The sequence below is a fragment of the Tachypleus tridentatus genome, chromosome 13, assembly GCF_004210375.1.
Source record: "Tachypleus tridentatus isolate NWPU-2018 chromosome 13, ASM421037v1, whole genome shotgun sequence".
Taxonomy (NCBI): Eukaryota; Metazoa; Arthropoda; class Merostomata; order Xiphosura; family Limulidae; genus Tachypleus; species Tachypleus tridentatus.
This window is the reverse complement of record NC_134837.1, coordinates 171,742,944-171,769,896: the sequence shown is the minus strand read 5'-3', so window position 1 is coordinate 171,769,896 and position 26,953 is coordinate 171,742,944. Positions and strand designations below refer to the sequence as shown.

General features: G+C 32.4%; 2 protein-coding genes across 5 annotated transcripts in view; one reads left to right on the top strand and one right to left on the bottom strand.

Annotated features, from left to right (window-relative positions):
* Window positions 1-25,070, top strand: part of LOC143239612 (juvenile hormone acid O-methyltransferase-like) — a 44,144-nt gene extending 19,074 nt beyond the window's left edge. The window contains exon 4 of one of the 3 annotated variants that reach the window (XM_076480890.1): window positions 24,563-25,070. The gene's annotated coding sequence lies outside the window, so the exon portion shown is untranslated. Of the gene's footprint in view, window positions 1-686; window positions 975-15,854; window positions 16,077-24,562 lie in introns of those variants that run through there. The other 2 variants (XM_076480889.1, XM_076480886.1) reach the window with 2 other exon arrangements.
* Window positions 1,939-13,482, bottom strand: LOC143238930 (uncharacterized). 2 transcript variants are annotated; one of them, XR_013020845.1, is made up of 3 exons: window positions 13,298-13,482; window positions 2,937-3,643; window positions 1,939-2,350 (listed from the first exon to the last, which is right to left on the bottom strand). XR_013020845.1 is itself a non-coding variant. In XM_076479584.1 (3 exons), exons 2-3 carry the CDS (start codon window positions 3,619-3,621, stop codon window positions 2,180-2,182), a joined length of 357 nt encoding a protein of 118 aa, XP_076335699.1. In that variant the 5' UTR covers window positions 3,622-3,643; window positions 13,298-13,482; the 3' UTR covers window positions 1,939-2,179. The 2 variants fall into 2 exon arrangements, 1 of the variants encoding a protein (XP_076335699.1); XM_076479584.1 differs by having other exon boundaries at window positions 3,436-3,643.
* Window positions 25,071-26,953: the final 1,883 nt, after the last annotated feature.

Sequence of the window (26,953 nt, the reverse complement as noted above, 5' to 3'; positions counted from 1 at the left end):
TTTATATATTAGTTAAATTTAGTTACTTTTAAACTATCTTTATACACCGTTTTACTTAACTTTTTAAACGGAAAATCAATTATTTTCTGTAACAAAATCAGTATGAAAAAGAAGCAAAATAAATCATATTACGCCATTTAACACGGCACAAGTTTCATATTATATATGGAGAATTTATCTTATCAAACTAACTTCAGCGTTAATACATTGCTCAAGGGACACTCAACATCATTCCAATTCTATTTCCCAATAATCACGTTACATTTAACAAATTACAGATTTCTTGGTTTATAAGAAAGTGAGAAAACCATTACAAACACTCGTATAAAGAAATGAAGTCCTAAAACATGTTTTTATGGATTCTTAATTGTTTTCTCGTTTTTAACCAAAAATGAAAATTACTTCAATGTTACAGTACTGTAGTGTGATATGTTATTACATATTTTGAATTAATATTTATTTTTAGATTTAGATACGTTTGCAGCTCGCTTCAGTTATTGGCGTAAAGATTCTTTGTTGTGGAAAGAAGCACGAAAATGACCGTCAATTGTTTTTTTTAATTCGGTAGATAATCCAAGATACGATAAATTATTTACTAAGGAGTAAAATGGTAAACATGAAATTATCTCGATTGATAAATATGCTTTATATTTACTCACACGAAGAAATTTCTCAATCATTTTCAGATTTACAGAAGTCCGTTTTGCGTAAAGATATCTTGAAAGAAATACAATTGAAAAATTTCGACAAATTCTTGAAAGACTAAGGGAAAGCTTTTGCGAAATATGAAATAACTCGCAGTTTTGATGGAACAGTCACAGTTCATCCTACTCTTCTTGAGATTTGTCTAAAATTTCTAGTTGAATACTATTTATTAAAGTGCCTTATAACAATTATTCTTAAGATGCTAATAGTTATCAACACTACAGAAAACCAGAGTTGTCAGTTAATTTGTAACTCTGAGAAAGATTATTATTAAAGAAATTTAAAAAAATACCGAACTTTATTAATTTTTGAACAACAGAAACTGAACAAATATGGTTGTGTGTGCCATGAAACGTTACAAATGTAGCGTAAGTTGGAAACAGAAGCCTAAATGAAAAACGGAGTCCGGGATTACCTAGCAAAGATCCAAATGCATAACATTTACCATGAAATTAGAAACACCGATTCATTTCAAAGACTCACACACATACATATATATATATATATACATGTGTACATACGTACATAATTGAAAATTATAGCCTGAAACATAAATCTGGCCAAGGTAGATTATTGGTAAGGATTCTTTTCCATCTTTAACTCAATGTTATTTCGAGTACGCACGATTTAATAAGTTTTTCGAAGAAAGTTATTTAATTTTTTGCTGTCTGAAAATTCTCAGTGTGAGTCAAGTATACATTAATAATAAAATTCAACATTCTTTGTAGCTCTGTTTGAAACGTACAGATAGTTTGTAAATGGACCCTCAGGCTGCTTATTGTTTCACCTAGCCCTGAATTACTAGATCATTATAATCTTATTTGAGCTTTACATGCAATACAAAATTGAGAAGATATATCTAAGTTGTTGATGTTTTTCAGTATAAACTAGTAAATTACATGATTTTTTTCTGTTAAGTATTTTTTCAAATAATCATATCATACAATGAAACAATATTTCCGCTCTTCTATTTTGCAATATATGTCTAGTTCGCATAACAACTCATTTTTTCGCTAATTTTTATCAAAATTAAAACTGTTAATAAAAATGAAGAATATAAAAATAGAAATATTTAAAGTTTTATAGATGAACTTCAAAGCAAATTTGCAATTATGACCTATTATGACAAAAATATTTTCTTCACATACTTTAATACCGAATACTTTTTATTAATAGAATGAATCTGACACAAAAATGTTTGTGTTTCATTTTAGTAATTTTATTAAAACTAATATAAACATAAACACTAAATAGTTCTATATTGTTGTGATATTCATTTACGACGTTTTTGCTTTTATTGTTAAACACTAAAGCTTGGCAAGTTTTAAAATTAATGACATTGCATTAATATTCTACTTTATTTAAGATTAATTGATAAATATTTGTATCGCAATACTTGTGATTATTCTTGATCTAATCTGAAAAGTAATGGTATTTTGAAACTTTGTTTAATACATTCTGACATCATTCAAGTCTAACTTTTGTACTGCAGAAACATCTCGATAAAGGTTTGCTGAGCAGTGACTGGTCCTTCAGTATTGCATTCCACTTTGTATCTCTTAACAACTTTCCTTTCGTCTTCCAAAAATTTGTCGAAATTTTCCACTGGTGACGATTTTTTTAGGCAAAACACTTTCCTGGAAACCTGCGAATCATAAAAAGTATATTAACTTAGATAAATGTAAAGTTTACTATGAATTATTGATGTAGTTATCGTCATATAATCCAAAGTCCAAATTAATTCAAGCTGATCACTTCACTATGATATTCCTCTCTAATTACGTAATAGAAGAATAAACCTATTAGCTCTTAAATTATACAACAAATTAATCTTTACTGGGTAAGCAATAAGTCTACAAGTTTAAAATGTTAAAGAATGTTGTTCAGACAGCTATGGTGAGCACAGCTCAGACATGTATGATTTCACAATTTGAGGTTACAGTTTTCGAATCAGTACTTTGATTAAAGTTTCGTAAAGTTAACTTAAACAATTGTTACATATCATAATTTGATTCGGACGAGTTTCCGAATTATGTTACATCTTACAATTTCAAACAGACTAACCTTTAATTTTAATTTGGAAATTAACTAAATGTCGATATGTATGAAGTTTATAATACTTGCCAACAAGATTGAATACACACAATTTTCTTTCTTAACAAACATATACAAACAATATGATTTACAATAACAATTATTAAAAATAATTTAAATGCAAAAGTTCTACAAACCTAGAAAGAATCACGAGTCTTCTTTTTGGTCTCGATCCGAATATTTTATGTATGGTTTTCAATGAGCGAATTAATTCTATGTTGATTCACAGATACAATTTACTTTACAGATAAGGTAGTTGTATTATTGGTTGGCCTCACGTAGTTAACAATTTGGCTTTCCACCAATAATATCTAATACATTGTTAGGAATACTAACATCCAAAAGTTAATTTTCCGAAGTTCAACAGGTTGCAATGTTAAATACCAATGAATGTTCCTGGTCAAGTATCAGCAGGTTTTCGATTAATAATCATTTATCACAGTTATAGGTGTCGAGGTTTATGGTATATAAACTGTGCCAAATCCTCCGTATAACAAGTTGGCGAGAGGGGTATAACATTAGATTTTTGGAAAGTTACGCAAAAAAAATTAGTTTTAGCGCTTTCTTACTAAGCCAAAAGAAAATCAAAAGTTGTATTCCTTAAGTGTCAAAAATACCAGAAACATTATTTCTTACGATAAGATATTTTTTCCATTCTTCTTTCGTTGACAACTCTAACCAAGCAGAAAACGTATGAGCTGAAGCAATACCAAGACAGATAACGTAACCTTCTGGTTTCAATATCTCACGAAATACTTTTAGAAATTTTCTAAAATCTCTGACGTAATGATGGTAAAAGAAAGCGAAAACTTTGTCAAACATCTTCGCCCAATGCGAGGGAGTTCTAAAACAAACGAAAAAAAAAAAACATGTTTTAGATTTTTAAAACTCTATTTATTTAAAAAAAATCAGGGTAATATATTGACATTCATTTAAAATAAATTACTCACTTGTGTAGAGATATATACACACACACACAAACGTACAGAGAAAACAATGTTGTTGTAAAACCTGATATTATATTCAAGATATAATTTGGATTAGTTTGGATATTCGCAGATAATTACACAAAGACACAACACATAATTCTGTCAACATTAAAAAATTAACAGTAAGTTTCAATTCATGAATATATGTTGAAATTGTTTCATTGTTCTGGTATTGAAAGGATGTTCGAGACCCACATAAAATTGTAATTTTACATATCCAAGTTACTTTGAAATATCTCTTTCGTATCTGTATTAAGAGTAGATTAAGTGAAACAGTAAACACTAAAAAGAAACATTACATCTTGCCTTGGTAAGAATAGTTTGACGTACTATAAGGCCTGCGTTATTTTGCTCCTAGCCCTAATGTTAGAGATATTAAGACAAAAGTAGTAAAACAAAAATTAAACCTAAATTTTTCATAAACATATATACTATATGAGGAATATTGTGTGGACACCCCTTCTAGTTAGTGGGTTCAGTTATTTCAGCCACATCCATTGCTAAAAAGATGCATAAAATCAAGTATTCAGGCATACAATTTCCCCCGGATTTACAACGCTAAAATCAAGGGTTCGATTTCCCTCGGTGGGCTCAGCAGATAGCCCGATGTGGCTTTGCTGTAAGAAAACACAAGCTTTGTGAAAGATGTAAACTTCTACTCTCAAACACCAAATGAAATATTTTGGAGTTTTTGACCAGTCCAGTCAACTAGAGTCCACGCTAGTCACTGATCACGTCAGACGTGCTGATATCTCTACCAACATGGTTTTTAAGACGAAACATTTATCCACACCAGGCAGGCCGTCAGTACCGCCGGTAATCGTCGACGGTCTACCGTCGAACCTCACGCCGCTTCAAGTCGCCACGTTGATCGCCCAAGCCAAGCCAGGGGCAATCACTGAACCGTCCAGGACCCAAATCTTACGCCTGGGCGGAATTTTCATTTAACCCGCCACTACCGCAGACCAAATTTATATGTGTCAACCATGGAACACCGAATTTAATGTAAGTTGTTCCCCTGCCAAAAGTCCAGTCAGTCTTTATTCAGTATTTCTCAGGGGCGTCGACCCATCAATTCAACCAGAAGAAATCAAACAAGCCATAGAACCTCAAATTCAGGCCAGTGTTTATGCTGTTCATCGAATTTTTTCTAAGAACACTAATCTTCCTACGTACTTCATGAAGATAGTGACAACATCGAAGTACAATGCTGACTGTCTTTTACGTGACGGATGTTATTATCACATATTTCACTTTAGAGCCGAACGCCCACATCGACGACCTTTCAACACTTGGTCAAACAAAGCGCCTAGACATCATAAACAACCAACGGACAACTTCCAACGAGAAACTACAAAAATACCGCCGAGTCCAGATCCAACTAGAAGAAACACGAACACAGATACAGATAACTCGACCCAGAAGACGTCAACTCCCTCTGTTAGCAACACGCCAAGATTCAGCAGTCCAAGCGACAGATCATGCCAGACTTCAGTCCCAGTTCCACAGAATTCAACAACCAGCCAGACTCAAACCATTAGCAAGATAACTATCGACGCGTCAGTTCAAACAGAAAGACAAACTACCTACACGCAGAAAACTCAAACCAAAATTACAAGAAGAATCAAAGCATCACAGACCAGCGAAGAACAACTCACCGAAGAACAGTCAGTTGTTCCACCACCTAGATCACGTTTTTCAGTTGCACCAATGGGCTTCAAGTGTGAAAACAAGTTCATGACGAAGTTACTACCTGATCTACAAGACCACAGCTAGCAGTTTTCATGTATACCACCGTCACAGTCCATCAGCTTTTCTTTTGTTTTGATTTTGTTTTATTCCTGTGTTTTTCCCAGCTACTTCCGGGCATGGTCTGGGATGATTTATCGGCGCTCATGCCGTGAAAGTGGGTTTTCTCCAGGTACTTCCGTTTTTCCCCACAGCAAAATCTCTCGCATTGGATCTGTAGGTCCCAGTCACATTCTTACCGGAGCCTGAAAAGAGCCGTTTGTTTATTCAGTTATAGTTTATACTTTATCCAGTTATGGTTAATTTTAAGTTAATTCGCCAGCCGCCAGCATATTCCGACCATAGGCCAAGGTCTGTCTTACTTCACTTATGCCGCCCTCGTCCAGTTCTCCCGTCTTTCGTATTACTCTCAAATACCCCATTACACCTTAAAAATGTCAAAATAAAAGCGAAGGAAAAACCCATGAGAGTTGGAGAGAGAATTCTTCAGATTTCTCTCTCTCTGAACTAAGCCTCTGCCACGTTCGTTTTCGTTGCAATTTCCCTCCGGGCACAGGTAAAACTTTCGGCGCCTGTGAACGTGTGTTTTCTCTGAGTTCTCCGGCATGGCTTACTTTCCTTGCCTCCCCTACCTCACCAGTAATTTTTATAATACTCCACCTCACTTCATCAACTTAAACAAGCTAAATCAAATTACAAAAAACTTCCACGTAAAAGTAAATAAACCTCCATGAGCGGGGACGAAGTAGAACCACAACGTTCCCGATCACCGCTGTTGGAAAGAGAATTACTCAGACTTCTCTCTCTCTCTCTCAACTTAACCTCTACAAAGTTCAAAGTTCAAAATGCAAATTTCCTAGACCATCACTGGAAGCAGGACTACCTTGCTAGAGTGTCTTGTGGTTTGCGACGTTCATTTTCTGCTGCAGTATTTTTTTCAGTGCTTGTTCACGGGGTTGTGCCAATATTATATCGTGTGCTTTACCTTTCGTGTTTTTCGGTGAATTTTGTTTGAGTGTAATTTAGACTTTGTCCTTTGTAGCAGTGTTTGTGTTTTTTTCTTTTTCTTCACTTGCTTTAATGAAACGATTTTCATTGTTGGCCGGTATGACTCTACGGCCATGCGTTTCGTGGTGCCCGCAGCCTCGCTACCCTCGGCGATAATAAACGCAGTTAGTACCGACTTCGAGTAGCCATGTAGAGTGCCTCCACACTCTATGATATGAAGAAGCCGGTTTCCAGGTTTACATCTATCCAGGGGTTACGTGTGATGTGTAACAAACTATTTTGGGATGCGGAGACTATGCAACCGCTGTGGCCTAGAAAGCCACTTGTTGAGTTCTTGCCAAACCCCACCAGTGCGGAAAGTGTCTAGCATTTGAATATTTCAACAAAGAATACAAGGTAGTTTATGCTGTGTGGGGTAGTCACTTCGCGTTCTGGCGTTGTCCGAGGCGTGTGGCATCTTACATCGCGGCGGCTGCAGGACAACCGCAGCTGCGTAAGAAGAGTATGGGGATCTCCTCCATACCGCCACCAGTTTTGAAAGCTTACGGAGGTGGGGTCTCAAAGCAGATGCCTGACCCATCATTACCTATTCCTGTGTTTTAGGATGGAGGGACTTCCCAACCCCTGACAAAGGCCAGACCTATCATGTAATTGTTCTGGTCGTGGTGTGGTCAGGATTTCTGATGGGCACTGGTCAGACTGGCTGACTTGGAGTAGATTCAGTTTGTGTGGGGGCTCAGTCCTCTGTCTGGTAGTGAGGTGGTTGGGGCTATGATAAAACCCACTTTCTCGCCACTTTAGGTGATGTTTGGGTGGGATCCTCTATTGAGAATCAAGCTCTTACAATCCTGCGTGGGTTGACTGTGGGCAATGGTACTTCATATGTGCCCATGATCTCTTGGTCAGTAACGCTGAAGCTTAGATCTCTGAAGGAGTCTACTCACCTGACCTTTGGTAATGTGGTTGATCTGGCCCTCTTCCCCATGAAGGTTGGAGACCCCATCCTGCCAGTGAACGAGCTGTACTCTCTGGGCTCGCTTGATTACCTTGTCAGCTTCTCTAGTGTCCCAAACCATTTGGGATCACAAGGGGAGAATGATCATAAATGGGGGCTCTGCAGCCCCATGAATCTCCCAGACTTAGATGTGGGTATTTCTTCAGTGCAGCAGTGGTTGTCTAATTCTGGTAGCCCCAACCGTGTTGCAGAGGTGGGGTTGGAAGGTTTCAATAGGCCTCTGCCCCCCTGCACAATCAGTTCAAAACAGCAGCTCCACTGATTCTCACTTCTATGTGGGGATAAACTTTTCTGGCTAATTTTACACATCCAAAGGATGAGTAGCGATTCAAAGCAATTCTACCGATTTTGAAAAACCTAAATATTCACATGGAAATAAAGTGAAATTTAATAAAGACAGTGTTTTTACTAAACACATGTTACCAAATCAAACAAGGATTCTTAATACAAATAATAAACGGTAGGTTATCAGATGCTTAAAGAAAGTTATTAAAATAACTAGAGAAAAACAGGAATAGAAATGTGAACGTCCGAGTAATGGTTGGAATACCCTAATCAGCGAATACATTAAGAAGCAAAGAATTAAATAGTTGCAACACAGTAAGAATGCTTTGGAGTCAGAAGAGGGAGACCAACGAAGACGTGGATAGAGAGTTTAGTTGAGAATGAATATACATGTACACAGTCAGCACTCGTGACCCATTATAATTCAACCAGACGGTAGAAAAACATATGATTTGTTTTAGTTACTGTGATGAAGACTACTTTCTTACTACACTCATATGAATAACACGTCTGATATGTGATCAAATATCTATATTCTAACTTATTAATTTATTTACTAAATTACTTCAATCTCTAATTACTCCAGTTTCCTTGCAACACATTCCAATAATCTGTTATAATACACATAATTTTCTAATGGTTTCATGGCTTGATGATCTAAATACATTTTCGTCACATAGATATTCTAATGTTCGTGTCATAAATTTATTCCTTATAGTAGTTATGCAGCCACTTCTCTTGAATACACATTCAAGACCCTTGTTCTTTTTGTACGAATTCTATAACGTTCAGTCATTTCTACTCTATATTCTATATATTTCTCATATGGCAATACCTCAACAATAAGCTACACGTTTTTCATTGTACTGAAAATAGTATCATAATGGCTACTTTCTCCTCCATGTTCTCCTAAAGCAGGTTGATTTTCACAATATATTAAGTCATTTTCTTGTTTGAGTTAAAAAGTGATAAATGACAGTCAATACAAATAAGTCCATAACTATTTTGTTTGATTTTTATTTATACACATAAACACAATTCGTTATGTCAGTGTCCACATCCAGCTCTTCTCAGCGGTAAGTCTGATATGAGCTTCGTTAGCACGCTGAGAGAATAACACACATAATTCATTTTGCATCTTCGCTAGACTGAAGAAAGGATAAAACAATGAACGTATGAAGTTGACTCAATTCACAAGAATAATGTATATAAATTCTGCATTAGTGTTATAATAATTGAAAAATATTGATATTATATATCTTCTATTGAGAAATTTCAAATTTCTTCCAAAGTTACTTCCAAACCAATTGACCACTTCGTCAGGAAAATGAACAAGACAGATCTACATCTATAACATAAACATACAAATGCATTATGCCATGCTTATTTTAGCCGTAAGATATACACTGCTGGCGAAAATCTTAAGACCAATGAACACAAAGAAAAAATATGCATTTTGCGTCTTTAGACTCAACCACTTATTTGAGTAAAGATCGAAAGATAAAAATAAGAAAAGGGAAAATAAAAATGAAAGACTTTTTTTAGCATTTAATAGAGAATATGTGAACACCATGAAATTAGCCTAAATATTCGCTGGTTAAAAGTAAGACCATACTGAAACGAAGCGTTAATCGGTAAACAACCATTGTATTACTATTTCACTAACCAATAATGCGATTGACCATCACCTTATAACACATCTACGGCTTAAAGAGCGAGCTTGTTTAGTCATGGGGGCGTTAGAATTTGACTGTCAGTCCCACTATTCGGTGGTACAAAAGTAGCCTAAGAGTTAGCGGTGGGTGGCGATGACTAGCTGCCTTCCCTCTAGTCTTACACTGCTACATTAGGAACGCCTAGCGAAGATAGCCGTCGTGTAGCTTTGTGTGAAATTCAAAAACAAACAACATCTGTTGGACACCGCGTGAACTATCAGCTCGAGGTAGTTCATAGGTTTAACATTAGATGGCGCTATATTCTTTTGATTACCTTCTCGAATGTTTGAAATATGTTTTTGTTTGCTTGTGCTATTTTTTATATTGTGTATATAAATACCTGTCGACTTTCCGGGTTTGTCAGGAATCGAAATAACTGAAGGGTGTGGTGAATGTAGTTACTTTTATGATCTGTAAATAATCTTTTTCATTACATTTACTGAATACTTCAAGTTACTGCTTTGTTAAGTGGTTAAATAAATGTGCTTACTGTTAATTATTCGTATAGAGTAAAACAATATTTGATAGAAACATTTTTTTTATGAAACAGTTTATCATTAAATGGTGAAAAGAAAAAGTTATTGGAAAATCGAAACATTTGATGTAAACCAGTAAAGAGTAATTATGAAATCCCAGATCCTGAAGATAGAAATATTATCGATATATCTAGTATCAAAGAAACTCTTATAGAAAACCGAGAGTTTTGAAAAGATAAAACTACTTTAAACTTCCTCCCAATTAAATGAGTTATTTATGGCTTTGAAGACGAAAATAAGTCGAGTTTCCCATACTTAAACATCGTAGACACGCTTTCAGAATAAGTACGTTAATTTGATAGTAGCGAATATTTGAAGAGAAAAAAGAAAGACTTCCTGTTGATACAGATGTTATGACATTTAACATAAACAAGCAGAAAAAGTGATAAGTAGGGCAAAGAAGGCCTGTTATCTTATATTTGTGTATGATTGTATTTGTACATATATACCTGCATGTGTGTCTGTATATTAGTGTGAATTGTTGAAAAATGTTTCGGAAACCAGTCACCCCTTAGTTGTAAAGCGTTAATAATCTGAGGGCTAATACACTTTAAAGTTCGCGTGTATTAAACAGTACTAATATTACTAGTATACGTATACTTAGATGGACTTACGAGAGCCTTGGACAAAATAAATTATAAACAATGTTAGAAAATCAGTTTCTCGCTGAGACTTTAGTCTTTTCTACGCGTTTCTGCATAAAATGTGTTTTAGGACCAACGTGGAAAATAACTTAAATAATTTGTTTCTGAAGAACTGCCCTTCAGAACTAACAAAAGAGATACGATATATTTAGATATCTTAATTTTCATCTCTTTAACATAGAGAATACATACGAGGATCATACATATTCAACTGGCGTGCGTAGCACATAATCAACAAAGGTGTCTCTCTATGCATAAATTTCCCCTGTTGGACGGCGGTATGTTTACTGACTAACCATACTACGATCCGTGGTTAGACTCTCTTAGGTAGACACAACAGCTAGTCTGATGTTGTTTCGTATAAAAACAAAGAAGCCTAAATAAAAATGGCTCTGAGTTTCACGAATAATTATATAGAACAGGTTAAAATCATGTTGTGGTAACGTTTTAATTTTGAAAATAAATAAAAATAGGATTGCCTTATTCCAACACGAAGATTTACTTATACATGTCTTGATATTTGTGATATAAAAGTTTCTGTTAACAGTATTAGTATTGAACAAATTATATGGGTAAGGTACCATTTAAGTAGCCTCATTCACTATCTTGAAAGTGATGGCAACATTAGAACAATTGTGTTTTCAGTGTGTATTTGTGTATATATGTAAAAAGTGCACAGGGGTATTAATTCGAAAACAATTATGATATATGAATTGTCTTTTTCTGAAAATAAACCTTTGACTCTTATTGTTTAAAAATCTAATATATTTTAAACTTTTGTTTCTGAGGACTCCATCACAATGGTACAAGATGTTTGACAAGGTCTTTGCTTTCTTTTGTCCTCACTACATAAAAGGGCTACAAAAATATACTTTTATCACACTGCTCAAACTTGAAAAAAAAAAAAACTTGCCATTGATACGCAATCAGATTTTGTTAAGTTCGTCATGGGAGAACTTGATTATGAAGCGATTAAATACATGGTTTTGGATATAACACAAAAGTATGGATAAAATTGTGTTTAGGTAAGTATAACAATAACCATATATTTAAATATATATTATGTTCAGTTACTTTAATTGGATGATTTGAATAATGAAACCTGTTTTGATTTTAATACTTTCAAACAATACATACTTATTTTTAAATAATATACATTTCTACCGATATACCTACATTATTGTTCCTATTCTTATTTTTCACTGATATCAAATGGTGTGTACAGTGTAAGTTAAATTCACTAAAACAGTATACGGAATGTTTTGAGATAAACCACTGTTGATGAAGATGCTGATAATGTTATTGAAGGTAATTTTTAAATATGAAGCAGAATTTTTGTGACAGCTTTGGATCTTTCTTATAACAGGAAAATTGAGGTAATATCGAAAAATAATGTAAATTACGTTACTGTTATGATATGCGAATCACTTTTTAATCACTTTTTCTGTACACTTAAAGTTATTGTCTTTGTAAATGGCCTTGCTTAGCTATTGCATAAATGTGCTAGCTGTTAGCTGTTCGTACAGAAATGATTATTATAAAAAAATTCTCTGTAATGTTTTCTATCATTACTTGGTGAAATGAAAACGTTTTAGTAACCTAAAGACATTAAAAATAAAGGAGTAAAGTCTCACCACGAAATCATACATCTTGAAGGTATGGTTTGTTTTTGTTTTAGTGTTGTTTTTTTAATTTTTGCGCAAAGATACATGAAGACTATCTGTGCTGGCCGTACATAATTTAAGCGTCATAGAGGAGAGGGAAGCGGCTATTCATCACAACCTACCTACAGCATTTGGCTACTCTTTTACAAAATAATAGTAGGACTGGCTGGCACATTATAACGCGCCCACAGCTGAATGGTATTTGATATATATATATATATATATACATACATGAATGTGAATTATTAAAACTTGTGAAACTGTTATTCAGAAAAAGGTAAAGGGTCACAACTGTAAGCCTAGACCTATAAAATGAAGTAAAATATACCCTGAAGTATGGATATGAGAACTTATGGAAAGTATAAACATTCTACAAATATAGTTCACACTGTGAAATTAAGCTGCCCTTAGAAAAAAACATTTAGATAATGTAAATTGTACAAAAGAAGCCTAAACCACAAGTTGCCTTATAAGATAAATATCATAAGAACCTTAGGAAGCCGACTACTCATTTATCTAACACATATGAAGCGTTAATGATTTGAGATCTAATGTATCCTATAATGTATGAAGTCTATATTTATTATACATACACATATATATATATATATGTATATATACGTATATATATTAGTATTTGCATTAAATACATTAACAGTTTACGTCTATGAACTATTATTAACATTATAAATAAATGTATACTTAGGTGTCCCTTTTATAAACGAGTATAAACTTAAATATATAGATTAACGTTAGAAATTCAATAACTGAATTTTTTTCTCTGCCTTTATGCAAACAAAAAAAATAATTGTAGGTTAAAATTAACTTAAAATAATTCGAATATATACAATTGTTCTCAGAATTAACAAAAGAGACAAGACACAGTTAGGTACCTTAATTTTTCTTCTCTTTAGTGAACAGAGCAGATGCGGGGATTATATATATTCAACTGTCGTACACAGCGCATAATGAGCAGAGGTGTCTTCCAACACATAAATTTCCCCAGTTGTACAGCGGTATGAGTACGGACCTACGATGCTACAATACGTTGATCTGTATTAAAATAAACTTGCTCCACAATATCTGCTAGTTTCCTGTCTATCTCACTGAACACATGGTTGTAATTTAAAACATATACAAATCGTATTTCAACAAATATATTTAGAAATAGCTCTATCCCTTAAGTTTGGTTGTTTTGGATTTTGCACAAAGCTACTCAAGGGCTATCTCCACTAGCCGTCCCTAATTTAGCAGTGTAAGACTAGAGGGAAGGCAGCCAGTCATCACCACCCACCGCCAACTCTTGGGCTACTCTTGTTTAATCAAATGTTTATCATTTTAAAAACAATCAGAATACGGTTCCTTGGAGACAAGTAAAGTCTCATAAATATTAAAGAAATAAGAGAACAAAACTCCGAAGATTAAAATTAAAGTTTCAAGTAATAATTGTTTATAAATTAACACATCGTGCGTAACTGCTGCATAAGTACCACAAAGTAGCTGAAGATAATTCTTCTGGTGTTACACTTTTCACGTATCAGATAGTGCGTGAAGGAAACTGGTTTGTGTCTTTCAGTAAAGTTTTATGACATTCTTGCAATAATGTCAGTTTTATTAATACAGTTTTTAGAAACGTCTTACATATATGTTTCTGTATTACATTGTTAGCTATTTTGATTTAAAATAGATTTAAAATCCACTTCACGCTAAATTTAGATATTATTGAGATAATGACTAAATATTCGATAACACAAATGGTAGCGAACTGATAAATTAATTGTAAATCAATACTTGTAGTTAGTCTAGTTATTAAAACCTATGTTATTTTTTGACTGAATTCATGTCTAATCTGCATTGATTTAATCAGAAGCTACTACTAATAATAAAAAAGAATCTGGTGAAGAAAGTGGACTAGAATTTCATTATTTTACCAAAATTGATAAAACTGGCATAACTAAACAATATTTCATGATGGAGTTCAAAGGTCTCATGTATTCATTTAGGTCATTCAACACTGCCAGTTTGTTTTAGCACATCTGCACGTAGCACCAGAGTACATACACTAGATTTTATTGAATTTGTTGAGGATAATAACTTAATATTAAATATACCGCCTCAGGTATTACGAGGATGCCATAAACATAATATGTGATCGAGATTCAGTGACACTGAAATCCTACAAAAGATGGCTGTATTTTAGTACCATGGATATAACCTGAGTCCAAAAACCAAGTTTTGTTCTATTAACTCAAAATAAAAAAGTTAACAACTCTAAGTAATTCAGAGTAACCTGTATTGTTGACAAAATACTCTTGGTGCAAAGATAAATAAAACTTAGAACGTTACATCATTTTCGTTAATATCTCTGGTTTGTTATTAGATTCATTAACGCGTTCTTTATCAACTGATATTCGTCACTTTTACGTTATAGCAGCTATAGAGTCGACTTAAAACGTGAATGTATGTACTGATATAGTAAATCGATGATAATTAATGTAAAAATTATCTTTTGTTAAGTACTGAACACAAAGTCTGGGCCTCCAGTTGCTCAGCGGTATGTCTGCGGACTTATAACGCTAAAATCCTGGTTTGATACCTGTGGTGAACAGAGCACAGATAGCCCATTGAGTAGTTTTGTGCTTAATTCAAAACAGCAACAACAACACAAAGTCTGATATTAAGTTATATTTATATGTACGTTATCCTGATCACTATCGAGTTACTTAAATCTATATTATGCATTTACGTATTAGGCTTTCAACACTATTTATCTATGACTTAAATTTAGTTACTTTTGAATTATCTTTCTTACACTGTTGTGCTTAATCTATTTAACCAAGAAACTAATTCTATTAAGTGACGAAATTAGCATGAAGAGGAAAGAAAATAAACCTTATTACATCATTTGACACGGTAAATGTTTTATAATATATGATATAAGGCGAAATTTCTAACTAAATTAACGAAAACATTAACATATAACTCAAGGAACACACAAAATCCTTCTAAGTTTATCATTTTATAATAATCACGTTACATGTAATAAATTTCAGATTTCTTGATTCATAAAAATAAAATAAAAACCAATAGAAACAGCCGAGCAAGGTAACAACCTAATACATGTTTTTTTTTTAATGTAATTGTCGTATTGTTTTTAACTTAAAAGTGACAGTTTTTTAATGTTATAGTATTCTACTGTGATATGTTATTATATATTTTCAATTAAAATTCCTTTTTAGATATTTTTGCAGCTTGTTTTACTGATCTGCCTAAATTTTCTCTCCATTAGAAACAAAAACGAATTTGACTATTAAATGTCTTTTTAATTCGATGGATGATCCAGGAAATGAAAATATCCTTACTGAGGAGTGAAATGGTGAACATAAACTATCTTGATTGTTGAATATTCTTTACATTTACTCACAGTAAGAATTTATTAATCATTTGCAGATTTCTACGCGTCCCTTTTGTTCAAAGAAACAGTCAAACGAATACCATTGGAAAATTTCGACAAATTCTTGAAAGACTACGGGGAAGCATTTAAGGAATATGAAGTAACTCACAATAATGATGTAACAGTCACTTTTCAACTTACTAATTAACTTGCAAGATTGTTATAGCAAATAATTGAAAATGTTATTTTTGTGGACGTAATTTAACAATGACTTAGAAATAAACTATAATTTGATAAACAAAATAGACAGAAAACTGAAATTCATATTTCATTAAACTTATTTTAACTATCTCATACAAGTTCACGTATATCATTTTTGAGTGGAGGAAAACTGACATTACAACAAACAATGTATTATATTTAAGAATATTCCTGATTCATCTTAGTACAGCTTTAGCCTATTTAACTATGTAGTTTGATAGACTCTAATGAACAATGTTGTCGTTTAGTTTTTTATATCTCATTGCGTGTGTCATATCTTTTTAACAGTTCACAAGAATATTCGTATTTTATCTGCAATAGACTGCTGTGGTGTTGGGATCGTTTGTAACCAAACAGTTTAACTTTTTATTAGCTCCTATATTCATTTATAGTTCGTTGTGCAGTTTTCTATTTTTACCAGGTTCAATTAAAGCTTTGATTTTACCCTTTCAGTTGAACACTTCACATAACCAGATTTTTCCATATTCTAAGAAGGAAATTTGCATCTGGGAAAAGGCAAAACATTTAGCCACACACCGAAGGATTACTTTTAGGTATTACCTGAATTCTAAAATGAATTGTGGCGCAAAGGTTATGGTTATAGTAATAGGCTTCAATAAAGGTCGGGCTCAAGGCTAATAAATATGCATTTGTTAAAAGAAATCCTTGATAAGTCTTATATATCATCTAGAAAAATAACGTCTGAAATTTCATAATTATTCATAATTTCATAAATACACATTAGAGTCGTTTGATAGCTTTTGACAGTGAATTATTTCTTGTTAATGTACAAATTCATTGTTTATGGTAAAGACCATTATATAAAGAAACATCAATAGAACTACTCAAAAATACTAATAATTTTGAGGACTGCGGATTGGCTACTTTAGACATATTACAAATGGATTTCGGGTTCAGAGCAAAACAAATTGTATGGTCATAACGAATATTTTTTTGGCTTCCTTCATTTTCACAATAACTTAAAGATACATATATATATGTCTGTGTGTGTGTGTGTATCACAGGAAGTTGCAGTTTCAAACGTAGGTTTAATCAGAAGCTACTGATAACTGATCGACTCCGAAGTAGAATTACATGTATTAGTATTCCTTGTTTTACCAGAATAGTTCAAACTGGTTAAAAAGAATCACACTCTACTATGGAGTTCAAAGGCCACCTTCTGATTCCCATATGTTATAATGTATCGATTAAGGTTCTTCATTGCTGCCAGTTTGGTTTAGAATATCTGAATGTAGTATCAGGGCACGTGCAACCTGTTTTACTGTATTAGTTAAGTTTGTTAGTTAGTTTGTTTTTAATTTCGCGCAAAGCTATACGAAAGCTATTTGGGCTAGCCGTCCCTAGTTTAACAGTGTAAGACTAGAGTGGAAGCAACTAGTCATCATCACCCTCTGCCAACGCTTTGGCTATTCTTTCACCAACATATGGTGGGACTGACCGTCACTTTATAAAGACCACACGGCTGAAAGGGCAAGCATGTTTGGTATGATGGGGATATTAGTTAAGTAAGGGCTTAAAAACGGTGTTTAAAATAAGGCGCTACAGATATTTCTAAAGTATATTTGAGAGTACAAATATTCTTGATTTATTAATAACGATCAAACTGTGAAAATAAGCTGCTCTTAATTAATCATTTAGGTCACGTAAATAGAGAAAAAAGAAGCCTAAATCGCTTACTTGTGTTGCAATAAACAGCATAAAACACTTAGGTAACTAGTCATCCCCAGATGTAAAGCGTTAATAATCTGAGGGCTAATGCGCTTTAAACTTCATTTTTATGAAACAACATTAACGTTACTAGTAAACGTATACTACGGTTGAGTTATGAGAACCTCGGATAAAATAAAGTATACAGATAACGTTGAAAAATCAGTAACTGAAAACTTTTCACAAAGACCAAAAATGATCAAACCTGAAGAGAAACGCCGCTGAGTTTCACGATTAATTCTATAGATAAAGTTAAAATAATGTTATAATAACGTTGTAATTCTGAAATCAAAATGAAGACTTCATTTTCTGTTGATCTGTCTTCAATTAAAACTTGTGCACTGGATAAACTGTTACTTTTTATAACTTCTGTGTATATACTGATTGAAAAAAGTTTCAGAAAACATCCTAGTCTTGATCAAATTATAAGGGTAAGTGTGGAAAAATGAATGACTGCTAGCTCACGTTTTGTTTTTATACCTTGTACGAATAAACTGATTGAATAAAGTTTCAAAGAGTGTTTTGTTTATTCATACATTCGAAAAGAAAAATAAGATCGCTATTCCAACACCAAGATGTACTTATAAATGTTCTGATAATTGTGACATAAAATTTTCAGTTAACTGTCCTAGTGTTGAGCACATTATAGAGGTAAGTGATTCAAAATGAGGAAAGGCTAGCACATGTAGCTTATAAGTAGCTGTATTCACTTATAAGAAAAAATCGAAATTCTATCTTGAAAACCATGCCAACATTAGAACAATTGTATTTTCAAAGTGTATTTGTGAATACATGCATATAGTGTACAGGAGCGTTAATTCGAAAATAATTCTGATATATGAATTATTCTCTTTTCAAAAGAAAAATTTGAAATTTATTGTTTAAAAATATAATATATTTTTCAATATATTGAAAAGAGTGTGTTTTTATGGTGTTTATTACCATAGTCAAAATATAATATATTTTTAAACAATTTTCTTTTAAAGGACTTCACCACAATAGGACAAGATGTTTGACAACGTCTTTGCTTTCTTTGGTCTTGATTATGTACAATATTTACGAAACTTTTTGAAAACACTTCGTTGTATATTAAAATTAAGTGTCTTCTCTTTGGTTAGATATTTCAATGAAAGAAGAGTGAAAACAATATTTCATTGTAAGAATTAATATTTCTCATATTATATTTTGCTTTTTATAGTTTTATAATTTCTTTTACCAATCTCCAAATTACTTCAATTTCTCATTAGTTTCTTTAATCTTAAGTAAAACTGTTAATAATAACAATAATAAAACATCACATCTGAATCAACACCTTCCACATAAACCTGGGACAGTTGTTGTAACGACTCAAAACTTGCTCCAGTTAATCCGCTATTTGTTTTTCCTGTCTTTCTAGTGGTACACTTGTTTGTCAAATGCTTAACTATACAAAATAAAATACTGTTTCAATAAATATATTGAGAAATATCTATATCCCTTAAGTCGAGGAAAAGTCCGTCCAATACCACCAAATAGTCGTCAGACTTTGTGAGTGCGTTATAACAATATCAGTTAATATCGTAGTTGGTGGATTTTTCGCTATTGTTGAATGGCTTCCATTTATTTCCAACAATTTTACAGTTAAAATATTTCCTCATGCTTACGAAAAAGTAATCAAAATTTATGCAAAACTTTTAAAGAATACAAAGTGTGTTTAATACACGTAGAGTTTTAGTATTCTAATATTGTACGAGGTTTGTTCAATAAATACGCGGACTGACGTCATAAAACAAAATGTACTTTATTTAGAAGTTACAGGTCTGGGACCCCTTCAAAGTACTCTCCTCCTCAACGCACACACTTATCCCAACGGTGTTTCCACTTGTTGAAACAGTCCTGGTACGCTTTTTTTGTAATGTCCTCCAGCTCCTTCGTTGCATTTGCCTTAATCTCGGGAATCGTCTCAAATCTTCTTCCTTTCAAGGGTCTTTTGAGTTTGGGGAACAGGAAAAAATCGCAAGGAGCAAGGTCAGGTGAGTAGGGGGGTGGGGAAGAACAGTGATCGAGTGTTTGTCCAAAAACTCACGAGTTCTGAGGGCTGAATTTCGCAGCAACGTGATGCATCTTCAATGTTTCGGTCAAAATCTCGTAACAAGATCTAACTGATATCCCACACTCTTCAGCAAGCTCCCTGACAGTCAGACGTCGATTTGCCCGCACCAGGGTGTTGATTTTGTCGACATGTGGGTCGTCAGTTGACGTGGAAGGACGTCCGGGACGCTCATCATCTTCAATGGACTGTCGACCATACTTAAAACGTTCATGCCACTTGAAACCGTAAGTTGTGTTAATCATAGCAAAAGTTTCAGTCGCAGATTTTTCAAGTTTAACACAAAATGTCACAGAAAGTCGTTGCTCCTTCAGGTCATTCATCCGCCAAACGAAAAAATCGCACTTTACTTAAAACCGCGTAGCTAATACACAAATGAAGATATCTGCAATCGGGAATTGGCGTCCTAATCAGCTGATCTGTGGGAACCTAGCGACACCAAGCGGATTCCCCTGGAACCAACTGGAGCAGAGCAATTCAAACAGTCCGCGTATTTTTTGAACAGCCCTCGTATATTCTTAAGCTAAATAATAAAGATTACCTCAAACAAGACAGGCCTAAGTAGCATACTTTATATAATATTATTTATTACTTACTTTAAAAAGATTCTATCTGATACTTTTCATCCACTCTCAATAAATACGACTATCGTGAGTCCAAGATCATGATATTAAGCCTCTCGCAACCACTCGTAGATTATTTCTTATATACCGAGAAAGACCAACCAATTACGATATTGAATTCCTAGAATGTTTTTTTGTTCTTGTCATATGTAGTGACTGAATATTTTTCTGTAAACACAAGCATATTTATCAGTGCCCTTTTCTCAAACCTTATTTGTTACTAGCTCTTAAATATAAATTAATATCAAAAATATATAAATGGTATATTAATTATTATGTGGTGATTTCTTTTACTACATTATAATACTTGTTTAAACAATTAAATTTAGTTTCTCCTTAATGAACTTTCTTGTCAGATAGTAATTAGTTCACATCATTGATTTTAGCTCCTTACATAGATAACTGAATATATTTGCACCACACAGAATAATTTTAGCTTTATTTTTATTGTCTATCAGCTACTAATGTCTTCCTCAGAAAAGAAAGTAATTAACTGTTATTTGAAGAAAACACTGGTTTAGGAGAACGTGGAGATGAATGTAGTTATTATGGTATTATCACCAGTATACTGAAAAATGTATAATGAAAGTAGAGGTTTCGGTGTATCAGAAACACAAGATACAGAGAAGAAATAACAAAACTGAACTTTGTGAAATTTCAACATGCAGAATAAACGTGTTAAATGTGTATTCAAGAGAGGTGATTGTCTGACCACTATAAAGAATCAATTTACGATACGAACAATATAATACCTGATAGACAAAGCACGTTCCTTGACGATTAAACCAAAGTACCAAAGCAATTCAGTATATTTTTCAAAATTAAAGAGTATTATACAGAAACCTTGGTTGGCTTTAAAGTGATTGTTAATGGTGTTTAAGGAAGAAACATTTTATACTCTGTGAAGAAAATATAGAATGAAATCTAACCAGTATTTGTAGCATTAAATAATGATTGGAAAAAAGTTAGTGCCGACGCCTAACAAATATATGCTTAAAAAATTTAATAAATACACATCTGAAAAAGTTGTGTTGTAGTTTACACTTAAAGCAGACGTTTTTGGCTCAGAATACTCACATGGAGAATTAGAGGCTTTTAATGTGTAATAAAGAGAGATGTCTCCCTGACTATCATATGGAGTGGATTTATAACACGAACATTAGAAAATGTAATTGACGAAAAACATACTTTGATCTTAAGACCACAAGATTTAAGTGAATTATAATAGATTTTTAAGATGTGATTGGACTGCATTCTTACTATGTGTACAAATTACTTAAATCTTTGCTTCTCAATGTGTTCCCTGACGAGGGCTATTCCAAAATTTTTTCTGACGTTTATATTTCTTTTTTTCCTTCCTCAAGTTGTGTTAACAGCTTTCTGTAAACATATCATTTCGCAAGTGATGATTTTCAGTTCTTGATTTTTATTGTAACATGTGGTTAGTATAACTACGATGTTCATTAATCTTCACTTTATTTACACCAGGATATGTGGATGTTTTGTGAGAGGTTTTTAACTAACTCGTGTTCATTGAATTTTGCCAGGCCATTCATTGTTTTAGTGTAACCGTTTTGTATCTCCTTTAAATAACTTCTTTGTTTGAAACTAAAGTACATTCTGTGGATAAGTCTTAAGTTACTGGAGTTACGAAACTATATCCGGGCTTTCTTTATACTGGATCACAGAGTGCACATTCCTTTGTGCTAAAATTAATAATAATGCAAGACTTCCTAGAGAGAAGTGATCTTGGAATAGATCGTATGCACTTTATACGTATATTTTCATTTATACCTTTTCAAATTACTATATGACTTTTCAACCATAATTTTTTATATGAATGAATTATATGTTCTTTGAGTACGACGAGTAAAACATACAGTTTATTTTGTATAAGTTGTTTTATATTAAACTACTTTTTATCTGTTGTGATGTCGGGTCCTCAAAGGTAAATAAATAACATATCTATTATATAGATATTCAAACACTATAATATTGTTTCCAATAGATAATATTTCTATAAATTTTTATGTCTATTTTCTGTCAGTATAAAAATTACGATGACTATATGTTCTCTGGTTAATCAGACTGCTTTCATTTGTCTGCCAAAATGTTTATTTCTATTCCTCGTCTCAACTCGTTATTCCATTGTCAAATTTAATTGTCCACAGTGGTAAGTCTGAAGGCTTATATTGTAAAAAATTGAGTTTCGATACTATTTGGAAAGCATAACACAGATACCTTATTGTGCATCTTCTTGACTCTCCAGAAAAAGAAAATCCGTGACAATGAAAATGCAAAACTGACTCACTTTTGTAGCAGTATTTACACTAGAAACGCTTCACAAGAGAAATATAGAAAATAAACAACTTATATACTCTCGTAGTGACTTGTCTAAACTTCATAAACATTGATGCTCTAACTGGTAAAATCATAATAAGATATAAAGTGGTTAAAACTGTCTTCAGGTGCTTCGTAGATTGATCGATCATTTTATAAAAATCCTCAGTAACTAGAGCACTTACTGTGAATAAACGTCAAGTTTCTGGGATTACAAAACTAAATCCAGGGTTCCTTTTTACTGGATTACAGAGTACACATAACTGAAACAATAAGAACGGGAACTTCCTAGTGTGAAGTGATCTTGTAATAGATTATTTACACATTTTACGTATAATTTCAGTTAAATTTTCTTTTTTTAAATCACTATACAACTTTTCAACAATAATATTTAATATGAATGAATTATATGTTCTGCGAGCACGATGAGAAAAACATACAGTTTACTTTATTAAATATCTTATTAATGTAAGAAAATTGTGTTTATTTATATATACAAATAACCATATATTTAGAAAAATGTATATAACTGCTAATTATTCTTGCAATAATAGCTGACATGACAGAACATTTCTGTATAATATTTTGTATCATTAAGTGGTGAAAAGAAAGGTTTTAGGAACATTTAAAGTAAACCAGTAACGACTCATTATGAAACATACATTCTGAAAATACGGTTTGTCTTTGGTTTGGTTTGAATTTTCTCACAAAAATATAGGAAACCTACTTATGCTAATCGTTTCTAATGTAGTAATGACACATTAGAGGGAAGACACGTTGAGATAAACACCCACTGACAACGTTTGGGCTACTCTATTACCAACGAATACTGGGATTCAACATTACATTATAATGCAAGGATCGGTTTTCTGATTATATTTACATGTATTTGTGTGAATTATTAAATACTTGTGATATGAGTTATTTAACAAGGTGAAAGAACATATATCGTATCAATATATATTTGTATGCGAAAAGGTAGAGTTCTTTAACATTTTTATTGTCATATCTCATGAAATGATTTTATTAGACTCAGTTAAGACTATCCTATGCATTTACTTATTAAGATTTTGCTTTCTATTTATTTATTAGTTAATTATTTTAAAGCAGAAAACCAATTCTTTTCTGTAACAAAATCAGTATGAAAAAGAAGCAAAATAAATCATATTACGCCATTTAACACGGCACAAGTTTCATATTATATATGGAGAATTTATCTTATCAAACTAACTTCAGCGTTAATACATTGCTCAAGGGACACTCAACATCATTCCAATTTTATTTCCCAATAATCACGTTGCGTTTAACAAATTACAGATTTCTTGGTTTATAAGTGAGAAAACCATTACAAACACTCGTATAAAGAAATGAAGTCCTAAAACATGTTTTTATGGATTCTTAATTGTTTTCTCGTTTTTAACCAAAAAGTGAGAATTATTTCAATGTTACAGTACTGTAGTGTGGTATGTCATTACATATTTTGAATTAATATTTATTTTTAGGTTTAGATACGTTTGCAGCTCGCTTCATTGATTGGCGTAAAAATTCTTTGTAGTAGAAAGAAGCACGAAAATGACTGTTAACTGTTTTTTGTAATTCAGTAAATAATCCAAGATACGATAAATTATTTACTAAGGAATAAAATGGTAAGCAATAACTTATCTCGACTGATAAATATGCTTTATATTTACTCATACTAAAATTTTTTTCAATCATTTTGTAGAATTCTACGAGTCCTTTTTGTTTGAAGAAATCTTTATCAAATATCTCTGGAAAATTTCGACAAATTCTTGAAAGACAAGGGGAAAGCATTTGCGAAATATGAGGTAACTCACAATGCTGATGGAACAGTCACTGTTTAACCTTCTCTTCTTGAGATTTGTGTTCAGTCTAAAATTTCTAGTTGAATACTAACTACTAAAGTGTCTTATAACAATTATTCTTAAGATGCTACTAGTTATCAGATTAAATGAAAACTACAAAAACTAGAGTTGTCAGCTAATCTGTAACTTTAAGAAAGATTATTATTAATGAAATCTAAAAAATACTGAACTTTATTAATATTTGAACAATAAAAACTGAACAAATAAGTGTGTGTGTGTGCCATGAAACATTATGAATGTATGTTGGAAATATAAGCCTAAATTAAAAACGGAGTTCGGGATTTCCTAGCCAAGAGCCAAACGCATAACATTTACCATGAAATTAGAAATACCGATTAATTTTAAATACTAACCGTTTCTCAATTAAACTACTTCCTGTTATATAACCAATGTTTATGATAAAAACAATTTTTTTTAAGCAAGGGAGACTAAAATAAAGAAATTGAAAAATATTTGAAAACTTCTATATATTTATTATTTAATAAGTATATTTCTGTGCTATTCTGTAGTTTGTTTGTGTGAGAATGAAGGATGCCCTCTCCCAAAACACACATACACATATATAATGTATACACACATACATAATTGAAAAATATAGCTTGAAATCTAAACTTCGCCAAAATAAATTATTGGCTTTGGTTACGGTAAGGATTCTTTTCCATCCTTTCGAAACGTACAGATAGTTTGAAAATGGACCCTCAGTCTACTTTTTGTTTGACCTAGCCCTAAATTACTAGATCATTAAAAGCTCATTTGGGCCTTACATGCAATACAAAATTAAGAAGAAATATTTAAGTTGTTGATGTTTTTCAATATAAATTAGTAAATTACATGATTTTTTCTGTTAAGTATTTTTCCAAATAATCATATCATACAATGAAACAATATTTCCGCTCTTCTATTTTGATATTTCTAACCAACCGTAAAACATAGATCCTCAGTTAAGACCATTTTAATTACACTTTTAATTAGTATATTGCTCTAGGTCTTTATTTATCGACACTATGTAATACAGAGATATGCATATATTTAAAACATTATACTGAAAGATATTTGTTCAAGACAGTAAACAACTGTTCTTTTTGCAAAAAAACAATTATCATACCCATTTCATATTATTTTGAAATTAACAGAATTCGAATAATTATATCATATATAGCATTTCACACTAAGAAAATTTATGTTTTTAATTATTTATTTGTTTGGTGATTAGAGCACTTCACTTCCAAACTGCGTATTAAGAGTTCGAACCCACTCACCGAATATATCACCAAGTGGTGTTAACTAACTTCCTTCCCTCTAAACTCTTACTCCTACATTTGAGATGATATAACCAGATAGTCCTCGATTAGCTTTAAGTAGACTTCGGTTAAAAAATAAAGCAAGTAAGTGCTTGTTTTGCTTCAAAACTACATAGTCGGCTATCTTAGCTTTCTCTTTCTCGGGACACTACTCCTGAAGTTTTACGTAAGAAGGTCATAGTGCTATCGCTCCTGAACTTTAGACAATATCTATTATGGTTAAAAATTCATTTGAAGTATAATTTATACAGATAAATTAGGTTTGATTTATTTAGAATGTCTTGGTTGCATTTCATTACCGCTTATATCATCTAATGGACTCAGATCCCAAATTAAGGTTGAAGAGTACAATAACAGATGAGATATATTTTGAAGCCCTATGTATTCACGTGAGAAACATACAGAGGTTTAACACATTATACTAAAGTGATCTTGTATCCTCGTGATATCGATATTATCGAGATTGTAACATATAATTATATTCTATCTGACGACAACACATTTGGAACATATTTCCACACCTTCACTTTCTTCACAAAATGCCCTGTCGTAAGGTTGTTAAAGGAACACAATCCTACCTTTCAGAAATCCAAGGATCTGCTTAGGGTGTTTCTACTGATATTCATTCTATTAATTAGCATAAATACTTATCACCACTCCAACTGCTTGAGATGGTTGAAAGGTTATTCTTGGATATAACTTGCTTATATCTTATTTACGTAGGTTTTTGAGATAGACATTTATGCTGATTATGTGAAGAAAAGGGGTGCTACATAATTTTCAGATAAAGTCATAAATTTTACCTGGATTAATTAGTAAAAGTTCTAAATGCTAAGAACGCCGTAACTTTAATTGAAAGCATACCAAAGAAGTATTTAGTGTATCACTTAGTAAAAGGTTATTTTAATGTACTAAAATTAAAAATTTAAA